General features: G+C 35.7%; 1 protein-coding gene across 2 annotated transcripts in view; it reads left to right on the top strand.

Annotated features, from left to right (window-relative positions):
• LOC150107179 (uncharacterized) overlaps nt 1-16,534 on the top strand; it is a 446,221-nt gene that overhangs the window by 317,494 nt on the left and 112,193 nt on the right. For both annotated transcript variants that reach the window (XM_090391714.1, XM_090391715.1), the window contains exon 9: nt 11,094-11,181. In XM_090391714.1, the coding sequence (XP_090247840.1) occupies nt 11,094-11,181 (88 nt within the window). The remainder of the gene's footprint in view (nt 1-11,093; nt 11,182-16,534) is intronic.

Below are 16,534 nucleotides of genomic sequence, written 5' to 3'. Positions count from 1 at the left end.
CTCCATAAAATAACCAACCAAAGTATATATAGGACTATCCATCACAGTACCCTCAATTTGCTGAAATAATTTATTATGCCAAGTAAAATAACTATCATTTATAACAAGTTTGAATAATTTGATGATGTCATTAGGGAAATCTACTTGTAAAAGCTTCTTGAAGTGGTTCAAAAAAAAGAAAAAACTTGCTTACCAAATGGTTATTATGCTCACTCTCCAAGCAGTAGGCTGCAGGTTTGAGTCCTGTCATGGGCATGGATGTTTGTGATTGTCTTCAGGTGGATGACGAATTTCATTGCCCAGTGTGACACCACCATCCCACTTATTGAAGTGGCTTGAAAAGGTTCCATGGTTTGTCTTGAGCAGGGTTTCCAGGTTTGTGAAATATCAATTAAAATATATATATGTGTGTGTGTGTACACACACACATATTATCTACGCACGAGATATCACCAAAAATTTTACTAATACTTAAGTTATTTCTCCCCTTAGTACCCCTAATATTTGTATTTATACTGCGCCTTTTGGGATATTTAGTTTAAGATATTATATACAAAAACAAGGAGAAAGAACTCAAATATGTCTGAAAGTGAAACAATGTTGCAGTCGTGACACTTTATCTCGTTTCTTAACATTAATTTCCCGTGTGATTAGGTTCGTATTTTTCAAGTGGTGCATTGGACAGCAATTTCAGACAACTCTTTTATCATTGAACAAAGGTTTATTAAATTCCTTAACATGGTACAAATCAATTATTTGTGATTACTCAATTCAATGCTAAACTAAACACTTACAAACTAACATTAGCTTATTACACGTAATTAGGCTATGATCCTATAATGAGTATTACGATCATGCCGCCATAACAATTCAACATATAAATTCACTTGACATGGACAAATAAGATTAATTCACACTATTTAACTATTCAAATATTCAAACTTAAGTAGATTAACTAAACCATTTACTGCACTAACACATAACTGGTATTACGATCATGCCGCCATAAAAATTCAACACATAAATTCACTTGACATGGACAAATAAGGTTAATCCACACTATTTAACTATTCAAACTTAAGTAGATTAACTAAACCCTTTTCTGCACTAACACACAATTATGACATTTTGACTTTCCAATACATTACAATAGACATGCAAAATTCTCAGGACACTTAATTTTTCACATAACATTAACACTAGCCAGCTTACTTTTAATATATTCTGTCAGATACTAAAGTCCTAGTATAAATTTTCCTTGGTCACCTCAACAGTTCCGTATTAGAATAACGATACTTATCACAGACAAATTTTAGTTAACATTAGATATATTTTACAGTACCTTTCTTTCTTTCTTGGGATTTTCATATGGACCTTTACCTTCTTCTGATTGAACTATCTTGATATAACCTCACCGATAATCTGCTTCTCCTACGTTCCTTTTGGAATTGAATTAGGCTTACGCTGGCTTAACTTATCGTAACTCCAAACACTTTTTGAATCATCTATATATCGGCTGTGCAACTCGCCACGTGGACATCGATTTCTTTACTTCTTTCCCCTTCTCATAGTTGTCACTGAAGTCGAAGCACAAAGAATATGTTTCCCTTTCTTTGACTTTATGGCATTCTTCGCTTCTTACTTAGGAAATACGGAACCGAAATTCCGCTCACTTTTGTTTCCATGTTGTGATGAAAGAGATATAACCTCAATCTCCACTCAGGAAAACCGCGTGAAATCCCTACGAAAGAGCTCGCGAAGGACTCTCCTGGAACGGAATCTAAACCAAAACCAAAAATAGCTTCGGGGGGGGGGGGGGGGGGGGTTCCAACCCTTTTATACCTGTTCTCCTAATGGCACTTTTTCCAACTTCTTTTCTCTGCCCCCTACTTGTTTTTACTTCATCGGCCCTGAGCGATAGTCTGTTGTTTTCCTTAGCTAGCCTCTAATTTAATCCCCTTTCCAAAATTTTTCTATGAACTTACTTAATAACTTAATCTCTAGCCTCTCACATACCATTTCTTATGACTAATCTTTTTTTTGTCTTAATTATTTAACTTTTCTCATTTAAATCATATCACAATATTAATATATTCTTTCTTTTGTTAGTTAGTTTAACAAAACCTTTATATTTTATATATTTTATTGGATGCAAGAATCTTTCTTTTTCTTTTAATTAATTCAACTATTATCTTTTATGCAGGGTTTTTAATTTATTTTATTTATTCTTCGTGTTACACCATGATAGCTGAGAATTCTATATTCTCAAGATATCAGGTGTAACAATGCTCAAGTTCAATTTTAGTCGAACTTACAGCTTCGACTAACTAGAGAACCTGTCGAAGAAAGCGTTAAAAAGCTCCCTGTAGTTGCCGACTAGAGAAATGATTTCTAATTCTTTCTTAGACTGGTTCCTGAGTTAGTCTATTTCTTACAGACTCAGATAATACTTTGTGTTGCAAACCACAAGATAGTGGCACTTATCTGCCATACTCTCTTCACTGGATGATGTTAAAATTAGTGAGGTCAGCTACAGTGGAGATTGATGGCCCTCAGGTTCCAAAATTTAGATAGCACTAAATGGCCTCATTAGTGATATTTATTATTATTACGTGGTCACAATGCAGTAATATCTGGTCCGCAGTGGGTTTTGTACAACTGAATCCTTATTCCAAAATGACTTCTGTTATATGCATGAAAGGATTGGATTTTAAAGTACCATCGTTCACTTTAATCTGTCAGTTATTTCCAAAAAAAATCATTTCCTCTCCCTCCTCATGCTTTTGAAAAATTCTGCTTCCCCTCTGCTTCTCTTAGGTCATGTGATCTGCTAGGACACATTTGTGTTGGATCTCTGGTTGATTATTTTATGGAGCATTTAGAGGATCAAATTTCTAACACCACTTCTCCTCGACCTCACATTTGACTACATTTTGTGAATGACATTTTTGCAATGTGGTCTCACTATGAAACAGAATTACTTCAATTTCTGGATAAAATTAACTCCTCGTATACTTGCATCAAGTTCACTATTAAATGTGGATCTAATAACAGTTTAACCTTTTTTTGGATACTTCAATACATCATAACTCTGCTAGTAATATTGAATTTAAGTTCCTTCCTAATGTCTTCATTTTTAATAGGACTCTGCTATTGATTAAATATATATAAATTAGGGGCTTGAACAGATAAATGCTATCTGTTCAAGGCCCCTAAGTAAGAAATCTCATATCTGTGGTCTTTAATCTTTTATCAAGTGCTTTATTTCTAATCAACTCTCTGGTCCATAAATTAATGGATTTTAGTGTTTTGGCTAATTTCGCTCTTATTCTATATACATTTATTCAACTAGCTTCCCATTTGCTTATTCTGTTGTCTATTTCCCGATTGAACTTGCCATATTCACTAAAAACTCTACCCAAATAGCTGAAATATTTTATTTATTGTATAGGCTCTCATTCAGAGTGCAGTTGAAGTTTTCTGTGTTCCTGGCTATTTTCATAGTACAACTACTCGTAATTGTATGAATTTGAAAGTCATTCAGTCCAACAGATGAGATAGGGAAAAAAAAAACTATTTAAAACACTCACTCATTTTCTAATCATATTAACCATTGTAACACCTAACAGATTGTTTCACGAGTAGTTACGATCTGCAACTTTTTTTACACAGTTTGATCTGTCATCATCATCATATTCCGGATGTGTACCCCCCATGAGGTATTAGGATAAACTGATAGTACTAAATGAAACATTTGTTATCACTGACTTCCTATTGAAGTTTTCCTCCATATTAATCTGATCTCTGCTAGGATTCTAGTATTGTCAGATCTTATATTTTGGTCTCCTGGAGCATTTCTAATTCTATCATTCCACCCGGAATGATGCACTTACTCTTGTTTGTTTTCCTGCTATCCTGGAATCAAACACCTGCTTTGCTAATGATTCCTCCCCAATTCTGTTTAAGTGACCATACAGTGTGAAGTTCCTTCTTGATATCTTCATGAATACAGTGAATGTCATTAATATGGGGGGGGGGGGTTCAACTAAAGAAACAGATTGGAAGGAGAAAAGACCACATGGCAGGAAGGAAATCAGATTTATGCACCTACTGCAAAATGTTGGATCTCTAGTCATAGGTTCAGAAGATCTGTCTATAACCAGCCGTGCCCCCTGCTGGTGAGAGTGGTCATGCAGGTAGGTATCAAAACATATAATTTTCAGTTAAGAATGAATGTATATGGAACTATAAGGCAGGTGATAATGACAAGCTTATGAGGTGCATGGAAAATTTCAAATGGAAATTTTCATTGAAAAACGAGCCATAGATTCCTCCTCTCTCAAACCTTCTGTCTGGCTAAGATATATAAATGATGTGTTTCTCTTTTTCCTCATGGCCCAGACACATTAGATTCCTTCCTCAGTAACCTCAACAGCCTGCATCCAAGAATCCAGTTTATGATGGAAAAGAAAAATAATAATAGTTGCCCTTCCTAGACACCTTAGTAACATACTTTCCTAATGGTAACCTTTCCTTCACTGTATATAGAAAACCTACTCACATAGGCAGATACATTCACAAACTCTCCCACCACCACCCATCTCGACATGGCATTATTAAAACTCTAACCAAGAGAGCCCACAATCTTTGTTTCAGTGGAACCGCCCTTTCAACTGAACTCAACTACATACACAACACCTTCCTTTCCAATGGCTACAACAATTACAGAATTAAAAAAATAATCAATTCCTACTCCCATTCCCTTCAGAAGGATTTCAGAAATGCCATCACCATCACCAAAAAAGAGCCAGGTCTTTAAAGTACAACCTCCACACATTTAAGCTCCACCATAAACGTACTACCCTTATCCATTCTAGCAAATATCAGCTCCCTCCTCTCAGTGCCTAGAGTTTATAAAGTACCCTGTTCCTGCAAACTGACTTACTTTGGATGGGCAGGTAGATCTGCAATCACGACTGTGGTCAATCTGGCCTTGCAGACCATGTTTTGGATACAACCTACAGGATCTTCGAAAAAACCACCATGCTCCATCATAGGAAATTCAAAAAAGAAAAACTATTCTTAGAATCTGCAGTGGCACTCAGAAATACAGGTATCCCTCGATGTTACCACGCATATCAAAATCTGGTTAATCAAATCTAATAATCAATGGTAAAAATTACAATTCGTCCATAATCGATAACTGTATTAATGATTCGTTTTATATGGTACTCTTTTAGGAAAGATAAAAAATAAATGCAAAGTAAATGTTTAATAAATACTTGTACCTATAATTTTGATAAAAAATTGCAGATCTGCAATTTTTTATCAAAAAAAGTTATCAAGAGTCGTTTGAACAGTTTCAGTTTTTTTCTTATCTGCATAAATTCTACGATAACAAGCAAAATGACTCTTCAGACCTCGGCAAACAAGCAATAAAACATAAAGAAAAAACAATGCAAATATAATACATGATGGTGGTACAAATTAAGTGGATATTGAATCCAACATTATTTCATAGCTGAATGTAGAAACTACAAGAGTTTCATGCCGAATATGTAGAACTATAGAAGTTTCGGCGGATGCAAGAATAAACAACCTTATGGGCAACTCGTAGTAAAGGTGGAGTAAGCTCCAGATCACTTTCCTTAGTATTTTCCATAATGTAAAGCACATCTCCTAAAGGACATGTATGATAAATATTGAATCCAACATTATTTCATAGCCGAATATATTAAATACAAGAGTTTCGTGCCGAATATATAGAAACTAAAAGTTTCAGCAGATGCAAACATAAGCAACCTTATTGGCAACTCGTAGTAGAGGTGGGATAAGCTCCAGATCACTTTCCTTAGTACTGTATTTTCCATAATATAAAGCACATCTCCTAGAGGACCTGTATGATAAATAAGCTTTTGGCTCTCTATTTCAGTAATACATGATGGTTTATTTATTTTCAGTTACAATCTTGAAATTATTGAACAAAGAATAAAAAAAATAAAAAATAACTCAACCATACTATGCCGACATCGGAGGTCGCGGTATATCTCTCAGATACAATTTACTGTCAAACATCACAAACTTTTTCATAACATATGTTAAACCAAACTGACAACAAAATACAGTGCAGAATATCACTCGTAACATATGAATGCACAGCTACTCTTGACCTCCAAGCTATACACTGAATTGTGTAAAAATATGTATATTAAACATTTTTCATGTATCTGTCAGATCAGCTGCGAGCTCCGCATGGTTAAAGGCGCATTAATCAAAACTCTTGCCGCGTATATCAAAGGATTGCCGCATTAAGCAAGGGATACCTGTAATCTGAATTTAAATAAATACGATCGCATTAAACTTCCCAAAATTTGGGAAGCATTAATTATCAGAAATCACACCTTACATCCTAGGCCACCTGCATACGCCCATAGAGGACAGACCACCTAGATAGGACTTTAGAGTCACCCCCATATTTCACTTAGGATTGTGTTGTATTTTGAGTGTGTGTTACATTAGGTAAATCAGTTTTAATCTTTTCTGAGTGCTGTATATATTCCATTAAGCATCCAACATGATTATCAATATAAATATATGGTTTAAAAATAGAACATAATAAGAATTTTTAAAAAAAAGAAGTATAGTACAAATATTTGTTATGAGCTTGGTGATAACTCAGTGTATATAGTGTTGGTTAGAATCAGGAGTTACTCCTGACTGCAACTTTAGTCACGAGTGACTAAAATGGAAATGGGCTGAATATCTATCCAAAAAAGAAGACGAGTGATAGACCACCATACTAACAAAGTGGATTCCAAAAGAAGGGAAACGAGGCCGAGGACATCGTAAATGAAGATGGGATGATGAACTGTCAAAATTTGTTGGAAAAATTGGTAAACCATAGCCAAGAACAGAGAAAGATGGAAAGAGCTGGAGGAGTCCTTTGTTCAGTAGTGGATTGAAAATGGCTAAAAAGGAGGAGGAGTCGGGAGTTAGAGTAATTAATTTGCACTGGAAACGCATACACGAAAGTAACCACCATAGTGAGGTGTGTTTAGTAAAACTGCTTCCTAAAACTGGAGAACTTTCAGGCAGTAATTGATGAATCAAAGCTTTGCAACTTTCTTTAGCTGAATTTTTTATTTTATATTTTTTCTCCAAATGACTGATAGCAGTATGATCGTGCCGATTTAAATGTACCATTGCTGATCATCTACCAATCTTCTCCTCATGAGAGCACAACAGCAAGGAATCCAATAGACATCGAAGATGGAATAGTGGAAAAGTAGGGATTTTGCAGAGCTAAAAATGTCATTAATTTGTATAGAGGATGAAAGGTGATCTGCAGGTTTTCATTTCTCAGATAGCTGAATAACTTTTCCAATAAACCCTTGATACAAGGAATAGAAACCTTAATTATGTTCTCTTGAGGAGGATGCATGTTGCACCGTTGACTGTTTATAGCCATTCGAGTGGAAAGTGGATTGAATATGCAGAGTTGATGTAAAAGATCTTCACTGGAACATAGGTATGTGCATATTTACTGAACTAAGGTTTTGATAGTGTGAGAATTTTGAGTGGGATTATGATGTGAAAGGGCATCATCGATGTATCTTCTTATGTTGGTTTTCTTTCTGTACATAGAAAACTGCAGTCAGCCATCTTTCTGCCTTAAAATAAGTATATCTAAGAAAAGGAAGCAGTTATTGGCTTCTATTTCTAGAGTGAATTTGAGTTTTGGCTAGAAAAAGTTAAAACTGAAGAAAAACATCTAAATCTGACATTGAAAGAATTCCGACCTGCAAAGATGCAACCCACTTGATGGAAATAGTATGGGCAGAAACGCAATCTTTGTTTTTTTAAATTGTTCAGTTATAGCCATAACTGAACAATTTGGTAATCATTTTATTTAACAGTAATTTTGGCATTAATGGCCCTATGAAAATTGTAAGCATTTATTACTCTCCATCTAGTAAGTAGCGGGAAATGTACGCTGTCACTTTCCAACCAGTTTCTAGCTCTTCCAACGGAGTGCATCACCTCATTCCCTGGGAAACCAGAAGATGTGTAGATAACTACATTGTTGCTTGTTTCTAAATATTCCTGGTTGATTTTGATAGCATATAGTCTGTTGACAATACTGGCTGATTAATATTATTTGCTATCTTTTAAAGGGGAGAATCTATACTTCAATTGACATAACCTACATGGTTGCACACCTGTTGTACATTAGTACCATGGGTAGACTAAGGATTAAATAATCCAGTAGTCTTGGCAGACCATTAAATATATCCTGAGTCCAGGATATATTTAATGGTGTATTTAATTTAATACGTTTAATTTGCAGATATAGCAATAAGCCAACTTTATATAAAGAGAGTGATGCTAATTCAAATTCCTTCAAGAATGTATAAGGAGACCACTTTCAGATAACATGAGCTTTTTTTAAGTGTATATTGGACAAAGGAGGGTGAGAATATTTCATTTTGTTATATTTTAAAAATGTATGGTATAGTAGTTAATAAGGATTATTAAAACTTCAGATTATTAATTTCATTATATAATTTTTGAAATATTTAAAACTAATTTTATCATTATTTAATTTAAGGGGATATTAAATCTCACATTATTTCAAAGCCGAATAAGAAACTCTAAGATTGGAATCAAAGAGTTTCATGCCGAATATAGTAAACTATAAAAATTCCGGCAGATTATAGCATACGCTAAAGCAGTGCTTCCCAAACTTCTGGATGTCAGGGCCCCCTTTGCAAAAATTAAAATATTTCAACCCCCCCCCCCTCGAAAAAAAATCGTAATAGAGATATATATTATTATAATATTTATTGTATTTATATTTAATACAAAACATACACAGCGAATATTGCAAAAATCAAATGCATATATTACATATTTTGCCTCTTACCATTTGGTTCTGAAGATGATGCGGGCTGGTAAAATATGAAATACTGTCCTTTTTTTTTTTGAGTCTGTTTCTGCTTCTTCTGATTGTTCATGGGAATTTTTTTTTTTTTTTTATCAGCCACTTATCCATCTCAGGGTTAAATTTTTTAACGTAGAATAGATCAAATAATATCACCACTTACCGATACTGGCACACCACAGACTGATAACATGAAATTAGTGAATATTACCTGAATAAGGGAATCCCTGGACTTGGAACATTTTTCTCTTTTGTGACTTTTCTCCCTTTACGGTAATTAAGCTTAACGCGAAACAGAGCAAAGGCAGTCTGTTTATTAAAACGTGCATATGATTGGTGCGGTATTAACAAAAGATCACGCAACTGAAAGATAAAAGCATAACTGACAATTGAGTTGAAATGCTAACTCTCTTCAACCGAATTCCATATGTGAAACTGCCATAACATTCATTATATATGCATATTACTTAGTTTTAATACTTTACGAATTTTAACACGTTCGGTTGAATTTTATTGCTGCCTTGGGAAATCGAACTCGCACACTTCTAATTAATAACAGTAGTTTTTAGTTAGATACTGTTTGCCCATGCAACGTATGGTTTTGTTTCAGTCTATATAGTGTTTCTGTATGAGGGGACATGTGATTCATTAATTGGTGTGTTTTTATCCCAGTTGTCTCTAATTGCACTATTTGTTGAGAAATATATTACACAGACTGCTCATACCTTATTCACTGGCATAATAAAAGTACTTGTTTTTATTGCCTCTGTAGTATAGTGGCTGTTAGGGAGGGCGTGTTGTTTAACACTGCAAGCGAGTTACTATCTCCCCACATGAACGTGTTTAAGCTTTTTTTCATGTGTGAAGTATATGCGAAACTTTTATTGGTAACAGAAAACTAGCACGGATGACAGTGATAATATAAAACGAGTTTTGTATCAACAGTCCCTGATTATGAACACGTGATGAAAGGGATAGGATGATTTGGAGCTTCCCTGGAGAGCATTCGAAGTAAATACAATTAACCACTGCTTTGAAATGAAACATGAATAAGCAATATTTACTAATATTCATTAAGCGGCGAAATACGCAGAAAGCAAAGTTTGTGAACCAACACCAATGTGTGAATTTTTCTATTAAAATATAAAAAATAACAAAAAAGAAATAATAAATAATAAAAGTTAAATACGTTTCTTTTAAAATAAAAAAAATCTACCTAGTCTTAAAACATTTTAAATTTGTTTTCATTATTTCACGGCCCCCTCAACAAAACCTACGGCCCACAAGGGGCCGTGGCCCACAGTTTGTGAAGCGCTGTGCTAAAGCATGTAGTTCAACACTAGGGCAACTTGTTGCAAAGGTGAGTAAAGTTCTGATCACTATTTTTAGTATTACCCATAATGTAAAATACATCTCCTAGGAGATGTGTGATGTTATACATTATGGTGGAAGGTCATTACCCAGACCGGTTTCGACCTTTATTGAGGTCTCATCAGTGAGTAGGTAGACCAGGTAATACTGAGGTTATAGCAAAAAGAATAAATTAAATTAAATAATGTTACATTGCCGAAGGCGCTTTTATTTAAGTAATTTATGGGTGCACCTTTTTTGACAACTCATATAGCAAAGTATATAAGTTCTTTTCGCTATAACCTCAGTATTACCTCATCTACCTACTGACTGATGAGACCTCGATAAAAGTCAAAACCGGTCTGGGTAATGACCTTCCACCATAATGTATAACATCATACATCTCCTAGGAGATGTGTTTTATATTATGGGTAATACTAAGAATAGTGATCAGAACTTTACCCACCTTTGCAACGAGTTGTCCTAGTGTTGAACTACGTGCTTTAGCATATGTTACAATCCGCCAGAATTTTTATAGTTTACTATATTCGGCATCAAACTCTTTGATACCGATCTTTGAGTTTCTTATTTAGCTTTGAAATAATGTGGGATTTAATCTCCCCTTAAATTAAATAATGTTACATCGCCGAAGTGAAGCTTATTGGCTCTTTTATTTAAGTAATTTTATCATTTTATCTCTGGAAGTTATTTTATGCAAAGCTATATGACAGAATTGCATACTGTCATTTAGCTGAACAAAATAAGATACATTCTTTTTTTAAAAATAATTTCAAATTTATAGGTGTCCTTGTAAAATTGGATATAATGACTCAAGATACTCTGAAAAAGCTGCAAGCTGTCCATATGGCTTTCATAAATCACCATGCAAAGTAAGATTAGTTGAGATTCTTTTATTTGAAATTGGCAATTGTTAATAGATGTACACAAGATCATTATGAAGTCCTTGTACAGTTTTAAATTTTCATGCCATCTATTCTATACATGATAAAATTAGTCTGGGGAAAAAAAAGGGGGGTTGTAAGCGAAATAATTTATTAGTTTTACATAAATTTGTAAAACTAATAAATTTTAGTTTTACAAATTTAAAACTTTTACATGAATTTTTACATAATAAAAGTACTTGATTTTATTGCCTCTGCAGTATAGTGGCTGTTAGGGAGGCCGCGTTGTTTATTTGTTTCTTCACATACAAGTTTGCATGTGAAGATTGACATGATATAAAGATAGCTGGGAGTAGAGCCAGCTGATGGGAGTTTGATGAGATTTAGAGTGATCCTGTAGATCACTCAGTTTTTGGAGAGAGAGGTAACTTCCCTCCACACACACACACACACACACACACACACACACCCCTTATCAGTACCATAGTACTGTCAAAACAGGTCTGATTAGAGGCTCTTCCAAAAATGCAAAGCACGCAACCTTTCCAGTGTTTATAATGCTATGCATTATGGGAAGGGCCACTACCCAGGTCTGTTTCAGCAGTTAATGTGAAATCACTAGCCTTTATATAAAAATAGTATAGTCGTGAAGATACTTCACACACAAACTTTGCTTGCTTACACTTGGATAAAGAATTAAACAAGAATATAAGATGATAATTTCTTGCCATCTTCAATTTAATTTATAACCAATTAAATAAAGTTTCAACAGTTAGTGTGGTATAGACTATCTGGTAGGTAGCAGTTCCATTGGCCCTATAAAAAGAGGAGTCACTGATTAGCTGGCTTGCTCGTTTTTGAACCGCTTCAAGCATTTTTAGGGAAGTTTTTCTGTGCCCTATCCCAAAGATGAGATCTTTGGGATATTTTAAGATTGGACAGATTTGGTATTTGTATAGAGTTCACAGATGAGAATTATGCCAGCCTAGTTGGCTGAGTAGATGACTGCCTTTCTTTCTCTCTCTCACACCAGTGGACTGGTTGATGATCTTCACTGCCTGGTGGATTTCCTGTAATTCCACCACCATACTTATTGGAGGTCTGAAATGGCTTAACTAAGTAATATGTTTAGTTTCTGAATTATCTAACTCTTAGTTTGCTAGTGATATGTATGTGTAAGATGATCATAAGCTTTCATAGCCAGGATTCACATAAAAATATTAAAAAAAATAAAAGTTGGAGGTGGCGGATGTGATGATTTTCGGCTAAGAAAAACTAGATGTAAATGTTAGCCCAGGAATGAAACTTCTTATCGTGAGAGAGAATGTATTTTGATTAAAGGAAAGAGGTGGTAAATTGAGATTTTCTTGCAATAAAGAAGATAAAAGCATTTTAGTAGCATTATAATAGACTACTTTGCCCTTTGCATTGAAGAATTGCATAGAGATACTGTTTAATATACTGGATGTGGAACCTAAATAATGTGTGAAAGCAACAAAGTGAAAGGGAGTATGAATAGGGTTTAGTATTAGTGGGAGAGAATATTATTTGTATATTGGAGATATGAAGCAATCAAAAAAATAGAGGTGTGTAGTACTCCTGTAAGAAGTTGTTTGTCACCTGCAATAATTGGCCATCCAATTATTATAAAGATGAAAATTAAGCATTTGGGTAGCGTTTGCTGAGCAGCCTTATATGATAAACTTTATCAAATGCCTTGGAAATGTACAGTAGAGCTGCACAACTTTTTCCTAGCACCATTGTTGGTGATCCAGATTAATAAATATTGTAGTTCTCCCCTTATCCGTGGTTGCAGTTACCCACAGTCAACCCTGGTCTGAAAATATTAAATGTAAAATTCCAGAAATAAACAGTTAACATGTTTTAAATTGCATGCTGTTCTGAGTAGTGTGAAATCTCGTGCTGTCCCGCCTGGTACGTGAATCATCCCTTCGTCCAGCATATCCACACTGTACTGTATGCACTCCCTGCCCTTTAGTCGCTTAGTAGCTGTCTTGGTTATCAGATATACTGTTGCGGTATCACAGTACTTGTGTTCAAGTAACCATTATTTTACTCAATAATAGCTCCAAAGTGCAAGAGTAGTGATGCTGGCAATTCAGATATGCCAACAAGAAACCTAGGTGACCAAATCTGAGCACAGTAGTCGAGATGAGGTCTTATCAAGGCTCGATACAGAGGAACAATAACCTGCTTGTCTCTGCTTGTCAATGTATTCTTCAGCAACCAAGTGATTTGATGAGCTGTTTTGGCCACTTTTGCAATGTGTCCCCTAAATTTCAATTCCTTATCCACCAACACTCCTAAATCTCGTGCCTCATCAATTTCCTGGAGCACGGTTCCACCAATGCAGTAAACTGCCTCCCATCTTTTCACCCCAAAATGCATAACCTTACATTTTGCCACATTAAATTGACATCCATTCTCCCTAGCCCAGACCTCCAATCTATCCAAATCATCCTGCAAAATTTTGACGTCATCTGCATTCACTATTGCCCTACCCAACTTCGCATCATCCGCAAACAAATGAACTGTTCCTCTCAGATCATTTCCTATATCATTTATGAACAAATTAAACAGCAGTGGTCCAAGAACAGATCCTTGTGGTACACTACTAGTCACAGGCCGTCTTGTGGACTCTACTCCTGAGTAAACCACTCTCTGATATCTCTCCGTCAACCACCCTCCTATCCATCTCACCAACCCTATGTCCATTCCTATATGCTGCAATTTACTGATTAGAATTCCATTCACATTCACATAACTTTTATTATGGTATATTGTTATAATTGTTCTATTTTATTATTAGATGATGTTGTTAATCTCTTACTGTGCCTAATTTATAAATTAACCTTTATCATAGGTATGTTTCTTTCTTAATCCTCCTCTTCTACCATTTACGGTGTCGAGATAATTATTCTTGCAACCGTACTCAAGGACAAGGTGGTTAGCCCAACGCCTCCCAGTGTCTCCCTATGTCTGTAGATGCATGTGTTCATGTGGCGGGTTTGCCTGTTTGGGGGTGGGGGTAAAAAATCTGAGTTTCTGGGTGATAAACCCCCTACCTCTGTATGAGACCGGATAACTCACCTTTTGTCTTAAGAGACCAGGTAAAGGTTCCTCACGTCACTGACAGGAATAACTCTGGTCTTTCTGACCAAAGGGCTTTGTCTATACCGACTAACTACGGAGGCCATAGGTATATATGTATAGTAAAAAACATAGTATATGTTGGGTTCAGTATTATCCACAGTTTCAGGTATCTGCTAAGGGTCTTGGAATGTATCCACCATTGATAAGGATGGGGACTACTGTACTCTGTCGATTTTTGTTGCTGATCAATTGGTGGGCTTTAGGTTATAAAGTTAACACCATTTAATGACTTCTTTCATTATTAGCTAAGGGCAATGAATCAGTAGCTCGTTGCCAACTTTTATCTCATGTTTTTCAAATGGAATAAATATATGCTTTCTTCCATGATAATGCATGAATGAAAAATTGTAATAATCCACACCTCTCTCACTTCTGCTCTGGAATAGAAGTGGGAGAGGTGTGGATTATTATTGCATGACCTCTGCAGACTCAGATTTTTGTAGTAGGGCACCCTACACCATACAACCCACCATCTACTCTACTTAATCCTCCGTTTAAAGATTTTTCACTATCCACCATCTACCAGCTGTGCCATCTGCTGCCCACTAATAAACAAAAGTGCTATTGGTCCTTATCTGTTCTTGTGTATTAGCCTTAGTTATCAGTCATGGGCAGGTAATTTGGCCCCTTTGAAACTTAATTAGTGCTCTAATACAGCATTTAAACTTATCTGCATGGTGTAGTACGGCTGTCAGTTGTGTGTATTCTTCTGGATAGCTTGCTGTTTTGTGGGATAATTAGTGCTGTGGATTGATGATATAAATCAAAACAGCATTCCTGTAACTCGAGCAGTAATTATAGAAAAGGCAAGGTCCTTGTTTAATGAAGAGACCAAATATGGAACCTTTTCAACACACTTCGGGTCTCCAATAAATAGTGTGGTGATGTCACACTGAGCAATGAAATTCATCTTCCACCTCAGAAACAACCATGCCCATAGTAGGATTCAAACCTGCAGCCTGCTGGTTGAAGAGTGGATACACCAACCACTTTGCCAACCAGGCTTTCACTTCATCTGTAGTCATTCCTCAGAAAGAAATCAAAAGTATCCTGAATAGCTTGGACACAAAGTCATCTGGTCCTAGTGGTATACATCTTTCTTCCTAAAAACTGTCTTCTAGAATTAATACCTATAACATCTTTCGAATCCTCTCTTGTCTGGCAATCTATCCTGGGTGGTGGTGGTCTCACACTTGGTGATGAAATTCATCTCCCAACATAAAGACATTCACAAACATCCATTCCCACAGTGGGATGCAAACCCATTGGATGGAGAGAGATATGCTAACCACCTAGCCAACCAGGCCAGTACTTCACACATTACCAAGAACAGCACACTTGGCTCCCGTCATCATTCCTCAGAAAGAAATCAAAAGAATCCTGAGTTGCTTGGGCACCAAGTCATCTGGTCTTAATGATATATATCCCCTTTTGTCGTGAAAAGCTGTGCTAACATCTTTGGATTGTCTCTTACTTGTCTGGCACCTACTGTACATAATCCTGTATTCATCCGGATCTTTAGGAGCAGGGGCAGCAATTGCTCTCTTCGTTTTTCTAAAAATTATGAAAAATGTCATCTGTAGGTAGCCTCTTCACCTCCCTCAGGCCTACCAGATAATTAGTGACCAGCAGTATGGATTTTATCACTTTTAATCCATACCTGATATCCTAACTGTCACCACTCATTGTTGGACACTTGATTCATGAAAAAGTTTGAAGAAATTTGCTCTTGAGATTTCTAGGGCATTTAACCACCTTACCGGCCATTATGGATCAAATACTCATTCTCATATGCTTTGTATCCATCATATATTTGAATGTAATATCAATGGTATTACAATTTTAATATGCACTTCGCATCCATGATAACTTTGATGTCTATAGACGTCTTGGCCGTTAGCGTGGTTAATCAGGTCTGGCAGCACAGAGGCCAGCTAAACAAACTACCATCTTATGGTCCTGTCATTTTGTCCCTTGTAATTGGATCATCAGCTTCCTCTCTTCAGGTAAAGTGAATACTTTTACTCACTCTCTTACTCCTGCACATAAATAGCCTTCTCTCACTGAAGTCAAATGCATTCCGTAGTTTTGTTAATGATGGTTTGCACCATTTCCTCTTCTTTATTTGACAAATCTTGTACACAATTATATGAATCTTCAAGATTTT

Source organism: Typopeltis vanoorti, chromosome 4 (genome assembly GCF_054136105.1).
Source record: "Typopeltis vanoorti isolate ZY-2024b chromosome 4, IOZ_Tvanoo_1.0, whole genome shotgun sequence".
Taxonomy (NCBI): domain Eukaryota; kingdom Metazoa; phylum Arthropoda; class Arachnida; order Uropygi; family Thelyphonidae; genus Typopeltis; species Typopeltis vanoorti.
Note: the sequence above shows the minus strand (reverse complement) of the source record. Positions and strands in the feature narration are given on the sequence as shown.